The following is a 24,419-nucleotide window of genomic DNA, read 5'->3' as shown; positions in this document are numbered from 1 at the left end:
GCCTTGACTGTGAACGAGTCCTGACAATTCGAATCTTTCACAACCAATGGCCTCCCCTAAGTAGATTTTGATACAGTTAGTTTTACCGTTCGTTGGTAGCCGAATGCACGCAGGCCCCACCGCCAAGTCGTCTCGAGCCGAACCGTCCACGGGTTCTTCGCCTTTGTCATTATGACGCTTTATCAACGACTAAGTTGTAAACGGGATCGATCGAAAGGCAACCAATAGCGGTGGACTGCCAGACTGAGAGCCCATTTTCTCGTTCACTTACTGTCACAGCTGACTGGTGATCCAACACAACAGCGTTGGCTTGTTCTTCTGGACTGTGGTGACGGTGACTGCGTGTCTATGAATCCATCGTACCGATATCCATCCGTAAACACAATATAGGTAGTAGAATACTTTTTTACCCAGCACCACGGCCCGGGACCCATCCCAGTTGTGCATTGGACTGCTCGCTGTGATTGGCTTGGCTTGGCTGATTGGTTGGTGGTAGAGTGGGTAGGCGTGGCAATTCGTGTCGGTGTGCAAAGGGGCGGCAGCTTATTCATAGAATCGTCCCCCGGAACACACGAGCAGCATGTTCGAAAAGACCTTGACCGACGTGGTCAAAGGAATTCGGGCTTCCAAGCGTGACACGGGTCTCTACATTTCCCAATGCATTGCGGAAATCAAAACAGAAATAGCCAGTGCCGACATGTACGTCAAGGCCAACGCCTTGCAAAAGCTAACCTTTCTGCAAATGATGGGGTACAGCATGAACTGGGCCAGTTTCGCCACGATTGAAGTCATGAGCAGCGCCAAATTTGCCCACAAACGCGTCGGCTATCTTGCCGCCAGTCAGGGATTTACGCCCGAAACTGACGTTATTCTACTCACCACTAATCTGCTCAAGAAAGAACTCCGGGGTGCCACCGGGAACGGCGGCGCTTCCATGCACGGCGTCTACGAAGCCGGACTCGCCATTAATTGCATTTCCAATATCGTCACGGAAGATCTGGCGCGGGACTTGTTGCCGGAATTGACCGATCTTACGTCTCACCCACAGCCCTATCTGCGCAAAAAAGCCATCCTGTGTCTGTTCAAAGTCTTTGTCAAGTATCCGCAAGGTCTTCGTTTGACCTTTGCCAAACTGCAAACGTGCTTGGACGATTCCAACTCGGCCGTCGTGTCGTGTGCGGTCAACGTCATTACCGAGCTCTCCGACAAAAATCCCAAAAACTACCTGCCGTTGGCACCCGCCTTTTTTCAACTCGTCACCTCCTCGAGCAACAATTGGATGCTGATTAAGGTCGTCAAACTACTCGGTAGCTTGGTCCCGGAAGAACCCCGCTTAGCCCGCAAACTACTGGAGCCCTTGGCCAACATTGTCCGCCGAACACAGGCCAAGTCACTGCTGTACGAAGCTTGTTACACCATTACGCTGTGTTTGCCCTATTGTCGCAAGAACGATGGCACCATGCCCGCGATTGTGCCCGATATTGTGACCCTGTGTGCCCAAACGCTGCGGAGCTTTGTCGAAGAGCCAGATCAGAATTTGAAATACCTCGGATTGGTCGGCTTCGGTTCCCTCATGCAGTCGCATCCCCGAGTCTTGAGTGCACCAGACTACCGCCCTCTTATCCTCGCTTGCTTGTCGGATCAGGATGTTACTATCCGTACACGAGCGCTGGATTTGCTGACGGGTATGGCCTCGCGCAAAAACTTGCCGGAACTCGTCTCGCAGCTGCTTCAACACGTCGAGCTGGCGTCGGGTACCTACAAACATGACCTCGTCCGCAAAATTGTGATCATGTGCTCTTCCGAAAAGTACGCCTTGTTGTCCGACTTTGGTTGGTACTTGGACATTTTGTTTCGGCTTGGTCACATGCGTGGCGTTGAAAAACACGCCCAGCTTTTGCACGCCCAAATAGTGGATGTCGCGCTGCGCGTTTTGCCAATAAGGGCGTTTGCCGTCAAGCGGTCCATGGAAATTTTGTTGGAAGGCGAAGGCAGCGTTTCGGACGACCTGTACGGAGACAACGGCCGCGGTAAGCATCTCATGCCCGAAATTCTGCCCGGTATTGCGTGGATTGTTGGTGAATACTCCAATCTGATTCCGGAAGCCGGTAAAGATGACGACGATGACGAAGACATGGAATTCTTTTACGACGAAGACAGCAAAGGAACATACCACGCAGTAATTCAGGCACTGACGACGACCACGAATATTTCCAATCTTCCAACGGTGACGCAAAAAGTGTATATACAAGCCGCGATGAAAGTCTTGGCCGCAGCAACGTCCGAGAAGGACGTAGGTGACGCGGAACTCGAGGCTTGTATTGCCGCAATGGATCGCGCGCTGCCCGTTTATACACAGAGTGTGGATGTGGAAGTAATAGAACGTGCCTTCACTTCACTCGAGTTATTGCGCTCTCTAGATTTGATTACAGACACGTCAAAGGGTTCTATACCTAGCCTTGCTTCTGTTGAAGACGACTCCGACGATGAAGCAGTCGAAGGAGATCTCCTCGGAATGCTAAGCGGTACGACTAATTCTGCTGCAGTTGTGCCCACTTTTGTAAATGCAACCAATACAACGGTAGCAATGTCTCTGGCGTCGAAAGCTCGACAGGCATCAATGACTCTTAACTATTTACTCAAACCGAAACCAATGAAACCGTCAGGCGCTAAGGTACAACGAAAGAAACGGCACGCTCCGATCGGGGTGACGGTAGACATTGATGCACCTGTCAACCTATCAATTTTTCAAAAACTGATCGACGGCGAAAGCAAATACCGCTCCACGTCTAATCTGAGAGTCGAGTCTGTGAGCTTTACCCAGCAACGCCCTGCCAAAGTCGAAGAATCTAAACACTACCATCCTGATACACGGCCTCCGGGCAGTTTATCTGCCTCACAAGATGCATCTACAAGTTTCCAAAATCAGAGGAACGCTGTTGGGGTCCCTATCAACTCAAAATCTCGCGAAAGTGATCCTTTCTATCTCGATTCGGCCCCGCAAAGTGGAACAGAAGGAGAACGTGATTCATCGGGTCGATTTGGCACAATACAGCTGCTGGACAGTGACGACGACGCTGCGAACGAAGGGAAGGTTAGGAAAAAGAAAGTCAAGAAATCGAAACGAGCCAAATCCAAGGTTACTGTGGATGGGTCACTGACATCCTTCGGAGAACAGCAGAGCTCATTTTTGGAACCAGTTGTGAATATTTACGAAAGCGACAATAGTGAGAAGGGCAAAGCAACGCTTGCGCCTCGAACTAACTTCAAAAGTCGCGAATTCGAGGGACTAGCTATGGTCGATCTCACCACTCCGTTGCGAGATGACGAAGTAATGCCGGAGCGAAAGCATCACATCGTTGCGGATTACTCCGTCGACAATTCAGCAGCCGTTGCGCCCAAGTCGAAAAAGAAAAGTAAGAAGTCGACAAAGTTGTCCAAAAAGAGATCAATCCGTAGTGAAAATACCGTCGGAGATCTTCTGGACCTCGGCGGGATGGAGAGTATGCCAGTCTCGCAGAATTCAAACTCCTTTACTCCAGTGGCACCCGTATCGGATCCGTCAAGCGCCATCAATCCAATCAATTCTGCATTCGATGACCTCATGGGCTTTTCTGACCCTACTCCAGCACTACATATGACATCTTTTTTAACCTCGTCTTTGCAAAGCCATCATGTCGAAGAAACATCCTCTTCACTCCCGGCATCCAGAAAAACGGGAAAGCAACCCTGGATGCTAGGGATGCTTAAGGCTTCAGGCAGTGTTGGATTTACTGGAATCGACATCTCTATGATCTCGCTAACGTATCGACTTTACCAAAATTCCAGTCCTTCTGGCCTTGCATCAAAGGCTGTACTACGTTTAACCAATTCTTCCGGCTCTCCTATCGACAACTTGGTACTGGAGCTGAACGACGGTTCGTCTTTTCCGATTGGCAGTGCTGCGCCCCGATCGCACACGGAATCCAGCAAGGTTGGCCCGTTCATGTACTCGGCCATCGACCAATCTCTTGAAGTGAAAGGAAGTTTGAAATGCTCGCTCGGTAGTTTGCGAATGAAACTACTTCTTCCTGCTGCACTTCACCTTGTTGCCGAACAAGGGATATCATTCGATCAACTCACTCAGGAGCTCCTATCATCCCAATGGTCGACTCACTCCACCAAGTTACCGCTATCCAATCGGACGAATCCCATTAGAATTATGAAAGTAATCACACATTTCTTCCATGCAGCCCAAGTGACTGGGAGTGCGTCGACCCCAGCAACAGAGACGCTTGCGGCACGATCTACCAAGGGAGCCAAGGTGCGAATTCTTGTCAAAATCAAGGAAAACTTCGTCAAGTTGGATATAAAATCGACCGACGACGCTTTGGCGCGCCATCTCTGTGCCGATGTGAAGCGCTGTGTTCTATAGGATTTGTTTGCAATGTATCAGTTCCATTCATTGTTGCACGAATGTAATTCGATTTCTTCGCCGCAAAATTTAAACCAATGATAGCTTACATTAACACAAGTTAGGGTAGTTTTACAGTCAAGAGACAGCGACGTCGCATATACTGTCGGTTGACTGCGAGTTCGTGGTCGGATTCCCTTCGTTGACAGTGTTGGAAGACAGCCTGCACGTCAAATAGAGTGTCTGTCCTTCGAACGTCAATCAATTCCCCGTACATTAGGCACCTTTATTCATAGCACAAAGCCATTCATTCATTGTCATCATTTTCGACACCGATACAAGTTGGAGAAACCATTCACCGTACAATGGAGACAATCGTACATTATTACCGAAAAACGGAGCCCCCGCATTCCTTGTTTCCCTCTATTACAGAGGAGCTTAAGGTTTTAGGGCTCGGAGCGGACGGTAACAAAATCGAGGCGGTCGAGACGGAGAGCTGTTTTAATGTTCTTCTGGGTACGGAACTCGTCGCCGAGCAGCAAGAGAAGTTGGAATGGCTGCTCGCGGAAACTTTTGATCGCGATTCGCTTCAAATCGGAAAGAGTTCTTTTGATACCAGCGTCGGAACGGACACTTGGAAAGTGGAGTTTGGCCCACGGATGACGTTTACTTCGGCATTTTCGTCGAACGCTGTAGGTATCTGTCAAGCTTGCAACTTACCTATTTCTCGCCTGGAACTGTCTCGTCGCTACTTATTCACTACAAGCGAGGCATTGTCGGATGAAGCGATAGTCGCAGTTAAAGCCATGCTGCACGATCGCATGACGGAGGAGGAGTACGCTGCTCCCTTGAAGTCGTTCGATAGTGGCGCTCATGCAAAGCCAGTTCGGACAATCCCCATCATGGCAGAGGGCCGAGGAGCCTTAGAAATAATCAATAAGGAGATGGGTCTCGGATTTGATGACTTTGATTTGGATTATTATACCAATCTCTTCAAGGTAAGTGCGTTCGGTGCGAGTTGTGTGAAAGCTGTATCAGCTTTAATTCACACGTCGAAACACCTGGTCTTTAGGAGAAATTGGGACGAGATCCCACCGACGTCGAGTGTTTCGACATGGGACAGTCAAACTCAGAACATTCGCGCCACTGGTTCTTCAGCGGCAAGATGGTAATTGACGGGAAAGAGAAACCTCATACGCTTTTCCAAATGGTCAAAGACACACTTCCCAAAGATATTCCCAACAACTCGATCATTGCCTTCCACGATAACTCTTCTTCGATTCGAGGGTATGAGTGTAGCGCTCTTCGTCCTGTCTCGTTGGACAGTGCAGGGCCAGTGCACGTGGGAAATCAAACTTTGCATCCTATTTTGACGGCTGAGACGCACAACTTTCCCTCTGGTGTCGCCCCTTTTCCCGGTGCCGAAACAGGCACAGGCGGTCGCCTTCGTGACGTGACGGCGACCGGCCGTGGTGCCTATCCTGTGGCAGGAATCTCATCGTATTGTGTTGGAAACCTACAAATCCCTGGATATGATTTGCCTTGGGAAGACAAGTCGTTTGTGTACCCGAGTAATTTGGCATCGCCACTCAACATTGAACTTCGAGCCAGCGATGGTGCATCGGACTATGGAAACAAGTTTGGAGAGCCCGTCATCCATGGATTTACCCGATCCTTCGGACAGCGACTTTCGAATGGAGAACGTTTCGAGTGGGTCAAGCCGATAATGTTTTCAGCTGGAGTTGGACAGCTCGACGGAGATCATACAACCAAGGGAGCGCCTGAAAAAGGGATGCTAGTCGTCAAGATCGGAGGCCCAGCTTATCGTATTGGAATTGGAGGGGGGGCTGCTTCTTCTCGTGTACAGAGTGCGGAAAATGCGGACTTAGATTTTGATGCCGTTCAGCGCGGAGATGCTGAAATGGAAAATCGAATGAATCGTCTAATGAGAGCGTGCTGCGATCTCGGTGAAAGAAACCCAATAGTGTCAGTGCATGATCAAGGAGCAGGAGGGAATGGAAATGTTCTCAAGGAAATTGTAGAGCCTGCCGGAGCTTCATACGATATTCGCAAGGTGAGTGGTCGCCAGAACTGAAAATTTTTTTCGTCTAGTTCTTAGGAAAACTCAATATTCTTATTGTGATTCATTGCAGGTATATGTTGGGGATGAAACACTTTCGGTTCTTGAAATATGGGGGGCAGAATATCAAGAGAATAACGCACTACTTATTCGTCCTACTGATCGAAATTTGTTTGAAGCTATTGCCAAACGCGAAAATTGCCCTGTCCGCATTCTAGGTGAGGTCACTGGAGATGGCAAGGTTGTCGTTCACGATTCGAAAGACAATTCGACTCCTGTGGATCTTCCTCTTGAACTGGTTTTAGGGAAGATGCCTCAGAAAACATTTGTCGATGATCATATTGCGAATAAGCTCGAGCCCTTACGCCTTCCTGAAACTGCAACGGTGGCGTCCGCTTTGGATCGCGTTCTTCGATTGCTTTCAGTGGGATCGAAACGATTCCTAGTGCACAAAGTAGATCGTTCGGTTACCGGTCTTTGCGCACAGCAACAATGCGTAGGCCCTTTGCAACTGCCTTTGTCCAATGTAGGCGTCACAGCGCATACTCATTTTGGAATCACAGGAACGGCTGTTGCGTGCGGCGAGCAACCAATTAAGGGACTCGTGGACTCTGCAGCTATGGCAAGGATGACTGTGGCCGAGGCAATGACTAACATAATGTGGGCAAAGCTTTCGAAGATCGAGGATATAAAAGCTAGTGGAAATTGGATGTACGCTGCAAAACTTCCTGGTGAAGGTGCTAAAATGTACGATGCATGCGAAGCGCTAAGAGACGCCTTGCTTACTCTTGGTGTTGGAATCGATGGTGGTAAAGATTCTTTGTCAATGGCCGCAAGGTGCGGTAACGAGGTAGTTAAGGCTCCAGGTGAGCTCACGATGACCTGCTACGTGACCTGCCCTGATATAACGAAGACCGTCACACCTGACTTGAAATGTCCAAGCGGCGGGTCCACTTTAATATACGTGGATCTCGGGAATGGTAAGACGCGCCTCGGCGGATCAGCACTTGCTCAGGTGTACAGCCAAATCGGTGACGAATCGCCTGATATTGACGACTTTGGTGTGTTGAAAAATGCCATGGTGGTGACGCAAGATTTGATTGAGAAGCGCACTCTTCTTTCTGGGCACGATCGGTCTGATGGTGGCCTCATCGTCACTCTAGTGGAAATGGCAATCTCCGGTAATTGCGCCATTGACATTGCACTACCGCCTGCCGGCGCCAATGCTTTTGATGTCCTATTCAACGAAGAAGCTGGCATCGTTCTGGAAGTTTCTAACGAAGATGGAGGGGCCGTTATGAAAGCTTACGCGGATGTCAACATACCCGTATTCAAAATTGGTACGGTTTCTTGTGGCGACTCGATCAAGGTTTCAATTGGAAATGAGTCTCCCTGCATTGACAGCAAGATGACTGTGCTTCGTGATGTATGGGAAGCAACTTCGTTTCAACTGGAGAAACGGCAGAGAAATCCAAAATGCGTTCACCAGGAAGAAGTAGGTCTCAAACTACGTCATGCACCACATTGGAAACTAACCTTTGAGCCACTTCCTACTGATATTTCTATCATGAACTCGACCTCCAAACACAAGGTGGCGATTATACGTCAGGAAGGAAGTAATGGGGATCGAGAGATGATTTCGGCGTTCTTGTCCGCGGGCTTTGAGTCTTGGGATGTCACTGTCAGCGATCTCTTAAGCGGCTGTATTACTCTCGACATGTTTCGCGGTATCGTTTTTGTCGGAGGCTTTTCGTTCGCTGATGTCCTTGATAGCGGAAAGGGATGGGCTGGTGTCATTAAATTCAACGAAAGCGTCTTTCATCAGTTCCAGAAATTCCGAACCCGGAAGGACACGTTCAGCCTTGGTGTATGTAACGGATGTCAACTTATGGCGTTGCTCGGATGGATTCCGTCTACGGATGGCTTGGTCGAAGAGAATCAGCCTCGCCTCTTGCACAATGACAGTGGCAAGTTCGAAAGCCGCTTCTCGAGTGTCAAGATCCAGTCGAGCCCTGCTGTTATGTTCAAAGGAATGGAAGGCTCGTCTCTTGGGGTTTGGGTGGCGCACGGAGAAGGCCGTTTCCATTTCCCTGACCCGTCTGTTCAAGAAATGGTGAAAGAAAAGGACCTTGCCCCGCTTCGCTATGTGAACGATACAAACGACGTAACGCAAGAATATCCATTTAACCCGAATGGCAGTCCTGACGGTATTGCCGCTCTTTGCTCGGAAGACGGACGCCACCTTGCATTGATGCCTCACCCAGAACGTGTTTTCACGACCTGGCAATGGCCCTGGACTCCCGCAGAATGGAAGGACTTTAAAGTTGGACCATGGCTGCATATGTTCCAGAACGCCCGCATCTTTTGCGACGAAAACTAAATAAAAGGAGTTTCTGTATTTCGCCTTTTACATCAAAAATCCGCCGTGAATAGTGTGGTTGCTTTACAGTTAGACCGATTTTAATAGGTAGGTAGCCATGACTGAGATCACCCATATGATTAACAACGCTGTTGTTTGTATGTTCGTACCCAAGTCGTATAGGGAATAGAGTTTCGAACGTCCAACTGTAAATCAGAGGCTAATACACTACCTATTCCACGGACGTCGTAGTAAGGAAATACTAACTGTAAAAGCTCACTTTACTGTGATTGGAATTCGACAGAGAGGCGTTAATCATGTGTATCTACAAAGCCAAACTTTCGTCATCGAAGTTAACTTGCCACAACAGAGAACTTTCGACATGTCGACAAGAAGGCGTGGTAAGAAATAAAATTCGAAAAACAAGAACAGTTTGGGTCCAATGACTGGGCCCTGGGAGATTAATTTTGGCGAAGACCATAAGTAAATGGGGAGTGTACACTCTGTGTAGTTCGTTCTTGGCCGCTTCCGTCGATGAAATTTCTGGACGCGCCAAGTTAGGCAAATGTGAGTGAGTCTTGAGAATTGGTGAAGTCTTTTCGCGAGACACGCCAATCATCTATACCTATTTACAACGTAGTTTAATATTAGCATAGAGATTTTTACTTCTGCAGGCCAGGTAAATCCTGCCTGTCTCCCCAGCAAATAAATCGCAGCACCAAAAGAACTCCCATATCTTTTCTGCCGTGAGTTTTTTGCGTAGAGCAGTGGAGTTTGCGCCAGGCGCACCATCAAATTTTGTGAGAGCACGGTCACAGACCAACTCTCCGCTACCAGAGAGACTTTTCTTCTCACACAGCCAGCATCCAATTCCGCTCACAACTCGGCCGCCTGGGGAGTTATGGCAGATTGTTCCGTACGGCATACAAGTCTCCATCTTTTGCCGTATACGGGGAAATACGACAACAGGGTCGACCATGATGCTCAAGCTTACAATGAACCCGCGTAGAAGATCCAAGAGGCATCGATCGATCCCCCACCGACTGCGTTTGCCCACCAACCCCACAGCAATGGAGACCGGTGATGATGAGGAAGATCGGGAAAAGGACATGCTGGCAGAAAATATCGGTGTGATAATTAAACAAGAGGGTGCAGCCAAATACAGCTGCGTTGACTATTTGAGTCTAACTGTTTGGCAACAAAGTGTGTATCAGTTGATGAAGAAATCCAAGGCGGATCCCATAACCCACCATGCTAACACAATGATCGATGAATACTGCCGCGAGCAAATTGTTGAGTGGTCATTTCGGGTCGTTGATTACTTTCGCATAGACCGTGAAGTGGTAGCGCTTTCAATGTCCTTTTTGGATCGATTTCTGGCGACTTGCCGATGCGATCGGACCAGTTTCAAATTGGCGGCAACAACAACATTGCACTTGGCTGTTAAACTCTTGTATCCATGCAAACTAGCCGATTTGGGTATCTTGAGTGATCTCAGCCGAGGCGAGTTCGACATGCACGACGTGACCGAAATGGAAAGCCATATCCTTCACGCACTTGAGTGGAACCTGCATCCGCCTACATCCGCGGCATTCACCTCACTTTTCCTGGACTACTTTTTCGCCACCCGCGCAGTTCATGTGTCGAACGCTGATCTTGACGATATCTACGACGTATCGTCCTTTTTTTGTGAGTTGGCTATTTGTGATTACTTCTTTGTTCCTACCCGAGCGAGCGCGATTTCTCTTTCCGCTATTCTGAACTCCCTGGAAGGTATGTACGGTCCCGACAATCGCCTATCTCATGCCATATTGGAAGCAGCTCTCGAGCTGCAGGTTTGCGGCAGCGGCCTTATCGACTTATCCGCCGCTCGCAACCGTCTATGGGAGCTATACGAGCGTAGCGAAGAATGTGCATTGCACAACGACAAGCCTGCGCAGGAAGATATTCGGCAACATGGAAGCTGTACATATATCAAGAAGCTCTCGGCAACGGCGTCGCCAGTATCAGTCTCGAAACCGTGCCATTCGTCCACCGACTTTTCACGTACGAGTCATAGCTCGGCCCTACGTAACGAAAGCTGGTGAATCTACGTACAGTGCGTGTCTAAAACGTACGCTTAGCCCAGAGCTTTGCTACTACCGCTTGAATATATTTTCCCGGAATGGGGACAACTCCGTCCGCATAACCTAATGTATTCGATGCTATTTCTTCCGGAGAATGTTTAGGCTCTTAATAAATTTACTTGAGCAACTAGCTTGTACCGCGTGCACGAGTGTAGTCAATTTCGTCGGACACCATCTTTGTTAGCTCAACGATTTTCGTCGGCCTAGTTTGGCAACGCTGTCATGGATGGTGGGAGTGCGGTGATTAGTCTTGCGGCCGAAAATCATTCCCAAAACATGCTTATGTGAAAGATTCCTATCCTCGGCACTGGCCGGAGTGGTCGGCCGCAGAATTCTTTTTGGTAGATGCGTGGTCCTTATGTATCTATATTGCATGTGTGTCGTGTACCGAGGCCGCCGTACACTAGAGTTTCCGATCCAATATAGTCTGTCTTGTGTACGGAGACAAAAATTGTTTGACCCTACCCTAGTGGCATTTTCGTGGAGAAATTGGTCGTCTTTGTCAGACTCATCTCCATTCCAAAGTCGTCGGGCGCATTCCATTGACAATAAAAAGTCTGAGCTGCCGTGAAGCGTCCGTCCCATTCCTTTGGCTAAAAAGCTACAGTCCTCGACAGATTCACATATTGTCTAGCGAGATAGTCCGATACCTGTGCTGTGCTGTTACAGAAGCCTCTTGCTGTTTCGTTATCGCATCCGCAAAAGGCTGTCCCGCAACGCAATCGTTTCGAACTGACTGTTGGGCATGGGGGACGCCAACAACGATGAGCTCGTTTCGCACTTCATGGCCGTTACGGGAATCGCGGATGCGGATAAGGCTACCAGCTATCTAGAAATGAGTGGAGGTGACTTGGAGACAGCTGTTGGTCTCTACATGGAGCATGAGCAAACAGCTGGCGCCGCGAGCGGTACAGCAGCCAGCGGCCTGGCGCTGCAGGACCAGATCCGTGCTCCCGATGCGACACGTACAATGAGACTCATGGATGATGGACCTTCAAACCCTATGTTGGGAGGACATACCATGATGGGGATGATGGGTGGAATCGATCCGGCGATTAGACTTATGAATGATATGATGGAAGAACAGCTCGCGCAAACGGCATTCTCCGCTGCTCCGAGGGCAATTGATGCGAGAGCCGCTGTCAACGCTGCTGCTGCAGAAACCCTGGACGACGACGGAGAATACGTCATGGAAGATGATGACGACGACGATGTGCAGGTGCTCTCTGGGCCGCAGATACCGGCACGATTGTCTGACTTGTTTGCGGCGCCCACGGAAATTCTTTTCAAGAACGGAGGTTTTCAAAATGCACGGACTACAGCCAAGGACTCGCGCCGCTGGCTATTAGTAAATATTCAGCGAGATGCTGAGTTTGCAAGTCACGCCCTTAATCGCGACGTTTGGCGGGATGAACTTGTAGAAAACCTCGTTCGAGAAGGTTTCATCTTTTGGCAAACTGTACGTTTCATCAATTCTTGTGTATCGGCTTTGTTAGAGACTAATCTCACGCGTATGTTTCCCTACGATAGATGGATCAAACGGCGGAAGGTCGCACTTACACAGAACGCTACCAGGTACACGATTTCCCACACATTGGTATCGTAGATCCAAGAACTGGACGTTTGCTGTGGCGCAAGGAGGGTTGGACACAGGCAAATCCCATGACGGCTGAACTGTTTGCGGAAATGGCTATGGATTTCTGCTCCCGAAATTCATTCGATCGAGCACCGCAAGCCCCGCGCCCATCGGGAGCCCGAGTACCCAAACGTCCAATGCAACAAATGTCTGAAGACGAGCAATTGCAAGCCGCCATGCGTGCTAGTATGGGTGATGTTGTAGCGGACGAGGACAAAAAAGAGGAAGATGGAGACAGCGATGAAGAGATTGAGTATATTGCTCCCGATACGGAGGAGTCCAAACCTGCGGCTATTAAGTCACCTCCTTCGATGAGTACCGATCTCATCGGCATGGACGTTGGACAAGAGCCACCTTCCGGAGCAAGGATTCAACTTCGTATGCCCGACGGAAAACGTGTAGTTCGGAAGTTTCCAGGCGACAGTCTTGTGAAAATTGTTTATGCGTTCGTTGCGGTACGTGCAGCATTTTTTGCACATATGACGCGCCCTGTAACGGTCGTCGGTTTCTAACTCTTCTCCAACTTTACGTACACAGCAATCAAATGAGGAGGCGCGCGGTGGTCGAGAATTTGTCCTTATGGCCGGTTTTCCACCCAGTGATTTGATAGATGAATGCGAAAAGACGATCGATGAGTGTAAGCTTGCTGGGCAAGCTGTTGCTGTTCGTTGGAAGGAGTGACGTATTGATTATGTCCAGGGCGGAAGTTGGAGCGGAGAGAAATGGTATTGTGCCAAGCTCAACAGGGGTGGATGGAGTGGAGAAGCGTATTGAACCACACTAATATAGACTCTTTGCACAGTTTCTAAAAGGCATGGCGCATCCGCCTTCTTTCCAAATTTTTTTACATGAAGGATTACGGTGGACTAGTTTCAGAGCCGGAGCCAAGGAAGAAAAGAAAAAGGATTTCTTTTGAGTCCATGTTATAGCATCATCAATCTTGGGTAAACTCTAATGAGAGCTTTTGATCTGTGGTGCCGTCGCTGTCTTGTAAGCATACTCCACTCCTAGATAGACACCATAAATGATGACAGCCTGCTTGAAGCCTGGAAAGGGACTTTTCCACAAATCTTTAAAGATGGGGAGATTCCTCCACGCGTCTTGACCTTGGAACACCATGATATGAATCTACTAAAGCAAATATGGGTGAACTTAAGTAAGAGCGAGAAAATTGTCAGTTTTGTCGTTCAAGAATGGGCCGAACAAATCCGTGACCGCATGAAACCCACGCGATGCTTTCTCAGAATTTGCTTTGTGTTTAAAAGCGCGAATAGTCGAGGCTACACTTTCCTTGTCATTTCTATTCTGCATCCCGACTCTAAGCCACACTTCAGTTCGTACCTGCTAATCAACACGGAACAGACCACCGACACTGAACTTCGTTGCTCTAGACTGACAGTGAGTTTGTTTTCGACAACGATGGATGCTTTCGAAGCTGTATCGCGTTTGCTGCCCTCGCATGCTGGCCAAACTGTGTCCCAGAATGCCGTATCAAGGTTTGACGGATGTGTACAGAGGTTGTCGACTGTACTCTTCCATCAATGTTCGACGTATTCTCATTTTTGACACGTCAGCAGAACTTCCCGGCAGTCCCGCCTTATAGTGTCTGTGTTCATGACTGCCCCAGTTCGCAAAAAATTCTTTCGTGAGAGACATCACATTCTTAACTTCTCGCATTGATGGCGTGATGACAACTGGACCAAAGTCTTCTTTTTCTTTTCAAATCGCTGAGAACATTTACTGATAGATAGACAACTCGATTCGTTGCCAAGTGATTGAGCTTGTTCTCAAGTGCTGAATAAAAGTCTCTATTGACTGCGAACGGCGCTGATCCTCTCCATGATGTCCTCCAAGGTTGTTCATTCCCGTCGCTCCCGAATATTTCTCGCGGGGTTCATGAGATCGAATGTTTGTCCTGGTCGAATTTTCAACTGCACGGCGACAAGTAGATGTCTTTCGTCCGCCAGGCCAGTGCCTGTGGATCACGAGATATCCCGGTTTGACTGGTCCAAGGCGCAGCCCCAGCATCGGCGCCATCGTCCTGGACCGAGTGGCAGCTGTATTTCTGCAAAGAAATCGCTGCCTCAACTCCATTCTCCCGTGGCGTCCCGGGACAAGAATATTGTTTCAACAAATCTAGCCGTTCCGGCCTCACCAGCTGATTTGATGTATACGGGAGGGCATAAAATACCCGTCACAACCAAATTGCACATAGTTACCCCGGAAGAAGATGTTCCTCGTGGAATCTGGCCCGTCTTTCGTCTCATGGTACGTTTCGAGGAACCCGTTGAAAATGTCTTGGATGATTCACGAGTGATGTCAACTGTCTGACAGATTAATTTGGTTTCATGCACTCATCAAATTTTCTGCTCCTTTATCAATCAAACTTGGGTCTTGTGGTGGGGACTGACAGGATGAGACAGGTTACTTCCGGGATCCATCGATGGACGGTACTGATCAGAAGCGAACAATTCCTCAAATGGCGTCATCGCATACCCCTGACTTGGACGACTTGAGAGCACACTTGTCCAAAATATATCCATTTCATCGCAGGGAGTTTGAACACAGTGGATTGCTGCAAAGTGCTAAGCACGTGTACCCTGACCTCGAGAACTCCAGAAATACGCTGTTGCGAGCACACCGTCAGATTATTCGTCTACGCACGATGGACACTATCCTCATGAATGCACAACGTCAAGGTCGTATTTCCTTTTATATGACATGTACAGGGGAAGAAGCCATTCATATAGGCGCAGCGTCGGCTTTGAACATAGGAGATCCTATTCTAGCTCAGTACCGCGAACAAGGTCTAATCATGTGGCGTGGTTTTACCCTTGACCAGTTTACAGATCAGTGCTTTTCTAACGAAGCCGATATGGGCAAAGGGCGCCAAATGCCAATTCACTATGGCTCAAGAGCTTTAAATTATCATACAATTTCGAGTCCTTTGGGGACACAACTTCCTCAGGCAGTCGGAGTGGCCTATCGTCTCAAACTTAATGGCAATCGAAATGTTTCGGTTGCTTTGTTTGGCGACGGTTGTGCATCGACCCCGGATTTTCACTCTGCCTTAAATTTCGCAGCTGTCCTCAAGTCACCGACTTTATTTATTTGCCGCAACAACGGCTACGCCATTTCAACATCGGTCGAGGACCAGTACGCAGGTGACGGCATAATTTGCCGAGCTCCAGGTTACGGCATGGCAGGCATTCGTGTCGACGGGAACGATATTTTCGCCGTACACGCAGCGGTCCGAGAAGCCAAGCAATATGCGTTGGAACGCCACGCACCCGTTTTAATCGAGTGTATGACCTACCGGCAGGGACACCATAGTACGTCCGACGACTCATCGCGATATCGCAGCTCAGAAGAAGTTGAAGCATTTGCCGAAATCTGTGATCCGTTGACACGATTAGAGAACTTTTTGACCCAACATGAGTGGCTGAATGAAGAAAAGGCCAAGGAAATTCGAGACGAAGAAAAGCAAGCCGTCATTAAAGCCATGAATCAAGCCGAAAGAAAGCCAAGACCAAAGTTGGACTACATGTTCACCGACGTGTACCACGACATGCCGCCACATCTTGTGGAGCAACAGACGCAGCTTCACGATCATCTCTCCAAATATCCAAACGAATATTGATAGTCAATGCAAAAGAAAGGGACATTCGACTTTTGTTTCGTTGAAGTACCACCAACTTTCCTGTTTCACCTTTCATACAATCGCCTTAGAGTACTGAACAATAAACCTGAATAGATCCTGTTTCATCAAATCACAAAAGAACGCAAGCATCTACGTGAGAATCAATAACGCGTGAAGCAAGTCTTCTTTGTCAAAATGTCACGAGCATTCGACACTTCCCAATAGTAGGTATGTTCGGTTGGGATGATTCCTAATAGCTCGGCTAAGTTTGTTTCGGCTGCTATTGGCGGAGTGCATTGTCCACGAAATCAGGTCAATCCTCCATGGCAGAATTAGCAGCCTTGATAGTAAACGGTATAATCCATATTGGCTTTGTACATTCCGTACAAGATGATGCGTCGGCAGGATCCATTGGTAAAATGAATGTTCACGGGGCGTCGTCAGCTTTATACCGAACGCCAGTCATAACCTTTGATTTCCTCATTCGCGTAACCATTAGACGTTTTTTTTATTCCGGTACACGCAAAATAACATACCTCGAGTCGGACTGCCCACGCCTTCCCCTCAAGTCATTCACATCTTCGGCCACCCACAGGATCGCAGGATCCGCCTACCATCTAAAAGAAAACAATAGGATGTGAGAAAGCATTCACAATAAGGTCTAGCGTAAACTGTACAAATGTGCTTTATCAGGCCTGACCTTCCTTCGGAGAATACAAACCAAATGCAAACATCGTCATACTTTCAGCTATCCGAAAGAACGCAGCATGTGTGTCGTCATTAGGTTCGGTCATGCCACGTAACAGCAACGCAACGATTCATCTCTTCAGCTAATACATGCTAATTCGTCATTAATACAAGCTCACTAAAACTTGGTGCCGATAGAGCTAATATTTTGTCATCCCAAGAGACGCGCCTCGTTTCTTTTGAGTTTCGGTGTGAAAGACGAACCGCGATGCTTTCGTCCACTACCGACCAATGATTCTAAACAGAACTCACCTATACGAATCGGTAGTATTGCTTCCAGTACCAGCCCGGTCCGGTGTCATGTAATATGTTGACCTCTGTCAAATGTGAGCACTTTGTCTGGATGATTGGTGGGGATGCCTTGTAACGAACGATGTGTAAGAAAGCTAGTGTGCGGCTTGGCGTCTCCCATGTCCTGCTCGACTGGTGTGTGAACGAACAAGGTTGGTTGGTTGGTTTGTGAGACAAACATTCGTAAAAATGTTTCGATGCTCGATTCTAGGTTCTACAGCGACACATTTGCGTCACTTTACTGGTAGTCCAGGATGATTAACTGTTAGTCTCGATCGTACATAGGTAGATGGCACTCACTGTGACCGTGGCGGTAATTTGCTAGACCGGAACCAGCTGTTAATCACGCATATCAGACTTTCCTGACAGTTATACATATATGACCAACTACTCGTGAAAGCAAATTGGCCCGACTCAACTCCGTGACGATGTGGCGATCCTTGAGCTTCAAGTCTCAACGCGACGAGTCCGCAAGATGGATGGATCGTCCTGTTGTCGCAGCAACGCAGCCAGGCATCCCGCAATCTCCGTACAGTTCCGGCGACGCAATTAGGCAAACAAAAATCACCATGAAGACCGCTGTCCTCGCTTCTTTCCTCGCTTCGGCTGCTGCCTTTGCTCCGGCCTCCAACAATGGTATGTGGAGTGTAGATCCCGCAACTGTAGATTATGTATTGTTAGGGAATAGATTCGAATTCGCGCAGTGTAATGTTCCAATGGAGTTCGTGTCCGGACACTTTTTCGTGCTGCCCGGGGATTGTCCCCCAAAAAAGGCTCGTCTCACAGTCAGTGATTCGTTTTTGTAAAATATGCAGGTCGTTCGGCTACCATGCTTTTCGAAGATGCTGCTGCCGCCGAACCGGAAGCCAAGTATGTCGCCAGTGAGTCTCTTCCGTTCATGGAATACCCTCCCAACCTCAAAGGATACGTCGGTGACGCCGGATTCGATCCCTTCCGTTTCTCTGATTTTCTCCCTATGGATTTCCTCCGTGAGGCCGAGCTCAAGCACGGACGTATCTGTATGATGGCCACCGCTGGGTTCGCGGCAGTCGATCTAGGTCTTCGGGTTTACCCGCTCCCGGAAGGATACGAAGGCCTCACATCGGTCACTGCTCACGATGCGCTCGTCAAGCAGGGTGGTATGGGTCAGATGCTTCTCTGGTTTTCCTTCCTTGAGATCTTTGACACAGTGGCCGTCATTCAGATGCTCAACGGATCCGGCCGCCGACCTGGCGATTTTGGATTTGACCCCGCCGGGTTCCTCAAGAATGCCGATGCCAAGAAGGAAGAGGATATGATGCTGAAGGAACTCACCAACGGACGTCTTGCTATGTTGGCCTTTAGTGGTATGGTCACACAGGCGGTGTTGACCCAGGGTCCTTTCCCCTACGTCTAAGTCGTCGACGTAGTGACAGTGCGCGAGCGATTGGGATGCCACTCAGCGCTCTCCACAGTTCGGCTAACTGTAAGCTCTATTATGGAACAGTAATATTGCCACTCTTATGCTGGTAGATGATGTTTAATTCGTCGTAAGGTAGTTGTAAGGGGTGTGGGAGTGATGTGTCCCCAATAGGATGGTTTTTCGCTGTTGCATCGTTCCTTCCCAATTGCTAGGTAGATGATATATTCTAGAAAAGGAACGTGTGCACCAAGAGAAACAGTGCTACTACTTACTACACTACTACCGTTGGAAAGTCAATATTCTGATATAGGAATTCATGCTGACCAACCAAACATTCCCTCCTTATCGTCCTCCCTCTATTCAAAATGTTCGATTCCTACAGGAAACCAAGCCCAGGGCTTTGTCATTCCGCACTACGAGCTAACAATTAGAATATCATTTCCGAACGTCGTAAAATGAGAGTAGTGTATCGTTGCGGAATCACTTAAAAGTAGGGAAATCCCTTGTCGTAAAGAACGGATTGGGTGACCATGCCGCCAAAGGCCAGCATGGCTAGACGTCCGTTCATGATTTCCTGGTATTTGATCTTCTTGATCTGTTCCGCGGACTTTCCGTCTAGGTACTTGGTTCCGAAGCCAAAGTAGCCGGGTTCCCGTCCCGATCCCTGCAACATTTCGGCCGTGGCAATGTAGGAGACCATTTCCAAGGCTCCGATCCAGATCAAGGCGTTGCCCATGACGCCCTTTTCCAAAAGTGCGTCGTGTGCGGTGGCGGACGTCAGACCCGATCCGTAGGGGTGCACAATAATGCCTAGATCCGTGGCGATGTAACCGACAACGGCCAACATGCAGATACGGCCGTGCTTGATTTCACTCTCGCGGAGGTAGTCCATCGGGAAGTAGTCGGAAAAGCCGAGAGGATCAAAGCCAATGTCGTCACCAATGTATCCCTTGAGGTTCTCCGGGTAAGGGAGGAAAGGCATGGCGGGGCTCTTTTCCGCATTCAAGGCGACGCTAGCCTTGCCTGCTGTCCGAAAAAACGAGAATTCGGAGGGAGTAAAATCCAGAGATTTCGCTAGAGTGAGAAAAAGGCTTTTACCGATTCAAGCAAAAGGGATGCGGGCATCCATGGCGTCTCACGGATTGTACCGTACATACCTCCCTGAGAAGCAGGCGCAAAAGCTGCAGCAGCGCTGAGCATGGAGGCGAGGATGGCGAACTTCATGGTCCGGGAACAAGCGTTATATGTATGGAAGGCGAGGGGAAAGGTTGGATACCTCGACACCACACCGAGCAACGAGAGAGCCCTGGCACGGTACGGTACCACTGGGTGTACATACAGGATAACCAGCACGAACTACCCTTGCCGTAAGGACGGGCACGATTTTGCCGTCGAGATGGAAGACGTCAGGAAGGATCACTTGTTGAAGAGCACCCCGAAAGATCGTGAGAGTGTCTGCGCGCCGTCCCGACAACGAACAGATGCGGAAGCAATGTCCCGGATGCCTACGTCACGTCACGTCTGCCCCTTTCCATTCCCTTGTGGACCGTCGAATTCGTGACTTGCAATTCGATCTACATACGTCTGCTTGCGACCGAAACTGCCATCATCCACTGTACAATGTATCCGTCGGTCGTCTGCCACGAAAACAAAAAAAAACATCGACAACCAAGACTATCACTGTCAGTAACAAAGCTCACTGGTGTTTCCTGTACCCCATCACACCGTTTCCGTTCCAGTGGATTAGACCTGGCACCAGCATGGCCAATCCCAAGAGTCCGACCAAGGTCACTCGGCCTCCGATGGCTCCCACTGAGCCCAAGGAACGGGTCGAAACGTGTCCGTCGTTTCGGAGCGGGCACCTCACTACGCCGGAAGATTTGCAGCGTTTACGAACATTGACTGCCCCGCACGTGGACAGTTTCGACTACTTCTGGGAGCAGGGATTGGCCCGGGGGGTCCAAGATATCGAACCGGCGGAATTCAATATTGTCGATCCACAGAAATTACGCGACAATCCGGTCCAGATTGATTGGAATGAAACGAGTTCGGTCGAATTCTGGGTCGAACACGCCCAGATTGCCAAACCGGCCAAAGCCCCCGGGGAACGGTCTCAGAAACTCTTGCCACGTGAATGCCGGGAACGGAAGCTCGTGTATGCCGGAGAGATCTCGGCAACCTTTTGCTACCGCATGATACAGCGTCGAAATGGCGTAGATTTCCCCTCCCGACCCGTCCGATTGAACAAAACCTTTGGAGACATGCCAATCATGGTCATGAGTAAAGGTTGTCATTTGGAAGGAACCACTCCGAAACAGCTGGTGAAACTGAAAGAAGAGGTAGGTACACGCAAATCGAAATGGCGGGTTGCAAACAATGCCGGCAAGTAGAGATCTTACCCCAGACTATTTTTTTCTCACAAAAAGGATAATGAGTTCGGTGGCTACTTTATCGTTGGTGGCATCGAGCGTTGCGTCCGCTTGCTTCAAGTCCCCCGCCGGAATCATGCCACGGCTATTCAACGCTCCAGCTACAAAAACCGGGGCAATACGTATACAGATTTGGGCGTGGCCATGCGATGCGCTCGTCATAACGGGGACATGAGCGCTATTACCAACACGGTCCACTACTTGACGACCGGTGGCGCCAACCTCAAGTTTGTTGCTAAAAAGCAAGAGTTTCTCATTCCCGCTATTCTCATTCTGCGTGCTCTGAGCGGATCCGAGTCGCAAACGGTAGCAGCCGACGTGGCAGCCGGTGGTACCGGAATGGGCATTACCGACGAGGAATTGTACGAGCGGATCGTGCAAGGTGATCAATCGAATACGTTCTTGGTCGCCCGGGCCGGACTGCTATTACAAGACGCAAGGGCGCGTTTTGGATCTTTGAACACTCCGGATGAGTGCCTGGCATTCATTGGCACAAGATTCCGTCGACTCAGTCAAAAAGCCGAAACAACTAGCGACGTTGAGATTGGTCATCACATTATTCGGCGCTTCGTCTTGATTCATCTACCGACGTATAGAGACAAACTAGAGTGTTTGTTGTTGATGCTTCGCAAACTTTATGCTTTTGCGGCTGGAGATTGTGGTGTGGACAACGCGGATTCTCTGCAGAACCAAGAAATTCTGCTTCCCGGTCATTTGATGTGTACCTTCATAAAAGAAAAGTTTGAGGAATTTTTGTCAAGCTTGCGTCTCGCTCTCTTGAGTGATCTCCGGAAGGACTTCGCGCGAACTTCAGCAAAGCTAACTGACGCCAAGTACTGGGGGAAAATGGTGGATCGACACGCTGGTAAGGCGTCCGGAGGGATCGGGAAGAAAGTGCAGCACTTCCTGTCGACTGGAAACATCGTGTCGACTTCTGGTTTGGATTTAATGCAAGTTTCGGGCTACACTATTGTAGCCGAAAGATTGAATTTTTTACGATATTGTGCGCACTTTCGCTCCGTGCATCGTGGGCAGTTTTTTATGGAAATGAAGACAACAGCGGTTCGGAAACTGTTGCCAGATCAGTGGGGATTTCTGTGCCCAGTGCACACTCCTGATGGCGGGCCTTGCGGTCTACTTAGTCACTTGGCTCTGAAAAGCAAGGTTATGGCATATCCCTCCCGGCTGGATGCCAAGGGTATGATCGATCTCGATGACCTTCTGCTGTCTCTAGGAGTAACGCCGTGTGGAGCAGGTAGCCGAAATGGAGACGGACGAATTGGATCGACTCACTTACATTTACCGGTGAGCATCGATGGGCGCATCGTAGGTGGAGCTAGTCCCTCTGTTCTCAAGATTATCGCTGCTCATTTGAGAAAGCTGAAGGTCGACAATCCTCCAGTTGTCCCACCAACTCTTGAAGTTGGTCTTGTTCCCCCGGGAAATCCCGGTGCTCCGTATCCTGGGCTTTATCTATTCACGTGTGCGGCTCGACTTGTGCGTCCTGTTTTGAACCGTGCTTCCGGTCACACGGAGTTCATAGGTCCATTGGAGCAAGGTTATATGGATATTGCTTGCCTTGACGAAGATATTCGAGAAGGAATCACTACACACCAAGAACTCGACCCTACCAATATGCTGAGTTTGATTGCCAATCTGACGCCTTTTTCAGATCAAAACCAATCGCCACGAAACATGTATCAGTGTCAAATGGGGAAGCAAACGATGGGAACTCCCGCCCACTCTCTCCCATACAGACCAGACAACAAATTATATCGGCTTCAAACACCTCAAGCTCCAGTGGTTCAGACTAGTATTCATGGAGAATATAAAATGGATGAATATCCGAACGGGACAAATGCGGTGGTTGGTGAGTTACTTGTCACTTCTCTTTTACATCGGGTCTGCAAAAATAGTTTTTCCTCAAACCTTCCTAATTTGTGCAGCCGTTTTGAGTTATACTGGCTTTGATATGGAGGATAGCGTTATTCTGAACAAGTCTTCGGTGGAACGAGGATTTGCACATGCTTCCGTTTACAAAACGATTGATGTAAGCCTCCAAGAGGAGGCCAAAATGACAGGAGCGTCGTCATCAGGAGAAGATGTGCGCATGAAGTTTTCGAATAAAGTGAAATTCGATAAAGTCATGTATCCAAGTTTACAAGACGACGGTTTACCACAGGTTGGCGATTGTATGACTGAGGGTGATCCTCTGTATTGTGTCGTCGATTCCATCAGTGGAATGGATAGAGCTGCAAAGCACAAAGAGCGTGAAATAGCGTACGTCCAGTCCGTTCGAGCTCTTGGCAATGACAGTGGGAAAGGAGCTGACAACAAGGTGTCAATTACGCTGCGCTTTCCACGAAATCCAGTTTTGGGAGACAAATTTTCGAGTCGACATGGTCAAAAGGGAGTTTTGAGTATTTTATGGCCTCAAGAGGACATGCCTTTTAGTGAATCTGGTATCTCCCCTGACGTGATTATCAACCCTCATGCATTCCCAAGCCGAATGACCATTGGAATGATGGTGGAGAGCATGGCAGGAAAAAGTGGGGCTTTGCATGGAAACTTTCAGAATGCTACTCCATTTTCGTTTCATGAATCAGGGGATAAAGTGTCAGTCGATTATTTCGGTGAACAACTACAGGCCGCAGGGTATAATTACTACGGAAGCGAGCCTCTGTACAGTGGGGTTTCCGGCTGTGTGATGCAAGCTGATCTCTATATTGGTGTGGTATATTACCAGCGGCTTCGTCACATGGTTTTAGACAAATATCAGGTCCGAGCCACCGGGCCAACAAACGAACTTACAAGACAGCCCATAAAAGGACGTAAGAAAGGTGGTGGTATCCGGCTTGGCGAAATGGAGCGCGACAGCCTTCTTAGCCACGGAACAGCCTTCCTGCTCCAAGACCGATTGCTCAATTGCAGCGACAAACATGTTGCATACGCGTGTTGCCGGTGCGGTGACTTGCTTATGTCGGCCACAGAGAGGAGCACTGTTCAGACAACTGGGCAGAGCGCGAACGAAGCCATCAATAAACCGAAGATCCGGCTTTATTGTCGAAGCGCCGGATGTGTTAAGGCGACCAATCGCATGGATGGAAACGACGAAGCTGTCGAGCCGATTGTACTCCCGTACGTATATCGATATCTCGTCAACGAGCTCGCTGCCATGAATGTAAAGATGCGACTCGCAATCAAATAGTCTGTGTCGATACGTCCATGATTATAGCTTAAAAGTTGATATTTCCATGCACTATTCTTCCCGCCTCTTGAGAACAACCGCGTAAGTACTTGAACTCGTTTCAAATCT

General features: G+C 48.9%; 8 protein-coding genes across 8 annotated transcripts; 7 read left to right on the top strand and 1 right to left on the bottom strand.

Moving 5' to 3' along the window:
- Nucleotides 1–580: 580 nt before the first annotated feature.
- AP3delta (predicted protein) lies at nucleotides 581–4,503 on the top strand (the record flags this gene model as incomplete). The annotated part of the gene is made up of 1 exon (XM_002177354.1): nucleotides 581–4,503. The coding sequence occupies one exon, from the start codon at nucleotides 581–583 to the stop codon at nucleotides 4,412–4,414; it is 3,834 nt and encodes a 1,277-aa protein (XP_002177390.1). The 3' UTR covers nucleotides 4,415–4,503.
- Nucleotides 4,504–4,692: 189 nt separating this feature from the next.
- PHATRDRAFT_17772 (predicted protein) lies at nucleotides 4,693–8,853 on the top strand (the record flags this gene model as incomplete). Its single annotated transcript, XM_002177353.1, has 3 exons — nucleotides 4,693–5,391; nucleotides 5,466–6,467; nucleotides 6,547–8,853. The coding sequence occupies exons 1-3, from the start codon at nucleotides 4,759–4,761 to the stop codon at nucleotides 8,851–8,853; spliced, it is 3,942 nt and encodes a 1,313-aa protein (XP_002177389.1). The 5' UTR covers nucleotides 4,693–4,758.
- A 421-nt stretch (nucleotides 8,854–9,274) lies between these two features.
- Nucleotides 9,275–11,046, top strand: dsCYC4 (predicted protein; the record flags this gene model as incomplete). The annotated part of the gene is made up of 3 exons (XM_002177352.1): nucleotides 9,275–9,315; nucleotides 9,344–9,399; nucleotides 9,535–11,046. The coding sequence occupies 3 exons, from the start codon at nucleotides 9,275–9,277 to the stop codon at nucleotides 10,917–10,919; spliced, it is 1,482 nt and encodes a 493-aa protein (XP_002177388.1). The 3' UTR covers nucleotides 10,920–11,046.
- Nucleotides 11,047–11,491: 445 nt separating this feature from the next.
- On the top strand, nucleotides 11,492–14,197 carry PHATRDRAFT_43033 (predicted protein; the record flags this gene model as incomplete). Its single annotated transcript, XM_002177351.1, has 5 exons — nucleotides 11,492–12,417; nucleotides 12,489–13,049; nucleotides 13,132–13,231; nucleotides 13,610–13,992; nucleotides 14,030–14,197. Exons 1-5 carry the CDS (start codon nucleotides 11,704–11,706, stop codon nucleotides 14,195–14,197), a joined length of 1,926 nt encoding a protein of 641 aa, XP_002177387.1. The 5' UTR covers nucleotides 11,492–11,703.
- Nucleotides 14,198–15,208: 1,011 nt separating this feature from the next.
- PHATRDRAFT_9476 (predicted protein) lies at nucleotides 15,209–16,234 on the top strand (the record flags this gene model as incomplete). Its single annotated transcript, XM_002177350.1, has 1 exon — nucleotides 15,209–16,234. A coding segment is annotated over one exon (1,026 nt), but the record flags the coding sequence as incomplete, so codon positions are not given.
- A 1,578-nt stretch (nucleotides 16,235–17,812) lies between these two features.
- Nucleotides 17,813–18,812, top strand: Lhcr4 (protein fucoxanthin chlorophyll a/c protein). Its single transcript, XM_002177349.1, has 2 exons — nucleotides 17,813–17,908; nucleotides 18,088–18,812. The coding sequence occupies exons 1-2, from the start codon at nucleotides 17,842–17,844 to the stop codon at nucleotides 18,666–18,668; spliced, it is 648 nt and encodes a 215-aa protein (XP_002177385.1). The 5' UTR covers nucleotides 17,813–17,841; the 3' UTR covers nucleotides 18,669–18,812.
- A 105-nt stretch (nucleotides 18,813–18,917) lies between these two features.
- Lhcr12 (protein fucoxanthin chlorophyll a/c protein) lies at nucleotides 18,918–19,927 on the bottom strand. Its single transcript, XM_002176821.1, has 2 exons — nucleotides 19,832–19,927; nucleotides 18,918–19,700 (listed from the first exon to the last, which is right to left on the bottom strand). The coding sequence occupies exons 1-2, from the start codon at nucleotides 19,896–19,898 to the stop codon at nucleotides 19,159–19,161; spliced, it is 609 nt and encodes a 202-aa protein (XP_002176857.1). The 5' UTR covers nucleotides 19,899–19,927; the 3' UTR covers nucleotides 18,918–19,158.
- A 630-nt stretch (nucleotides 19,928–20,557) lies between these two features.
- PHATRDRAFT_9235 (predicted protein) lies at nucleotides 20,558–24,311 on the top strand (the record flags this gene model as incomplete). Its single annotated transcript, XM_002177348.1, has 6 exons — nucleotides 20,558–20,695; nucleotides 20,753–21,013; nucleotides 21,101–21,409; nucleotides 21,461–22,973; nucleotides 23,050–24,180; nucleotides 24,220–24,311. Coding segments are annotated over 6 exons (3,444 nt in total), but the record flags the coding sequence as incomplete, so codon positions are not given.
- Nucleotides 24,312–24,419: the final 108 nt, after the last annotated feature.

The sequence above is a fragment of the Phaeodactylum tricornutum genome, chromosome 1, assembly GCF_000150955.2.
Source record: "Phaeodactylum tricornutum CCAP 1055/1 chromosome 1, whole genome shotgun sequence".
NCBI classification, from domain to species: domain Eukaryota; phylum Bacillariophyta; class Bacillariophyceae; order Surirellales; family Neidiaceae; genus Phaeodactylum; species Phaeodactylum tricornutum.
The sequence above is the reverse complement of the archived record's forward strand: the minus strand, read 5'-3'. Positions and strand labels throughout refer to the sequence as shown.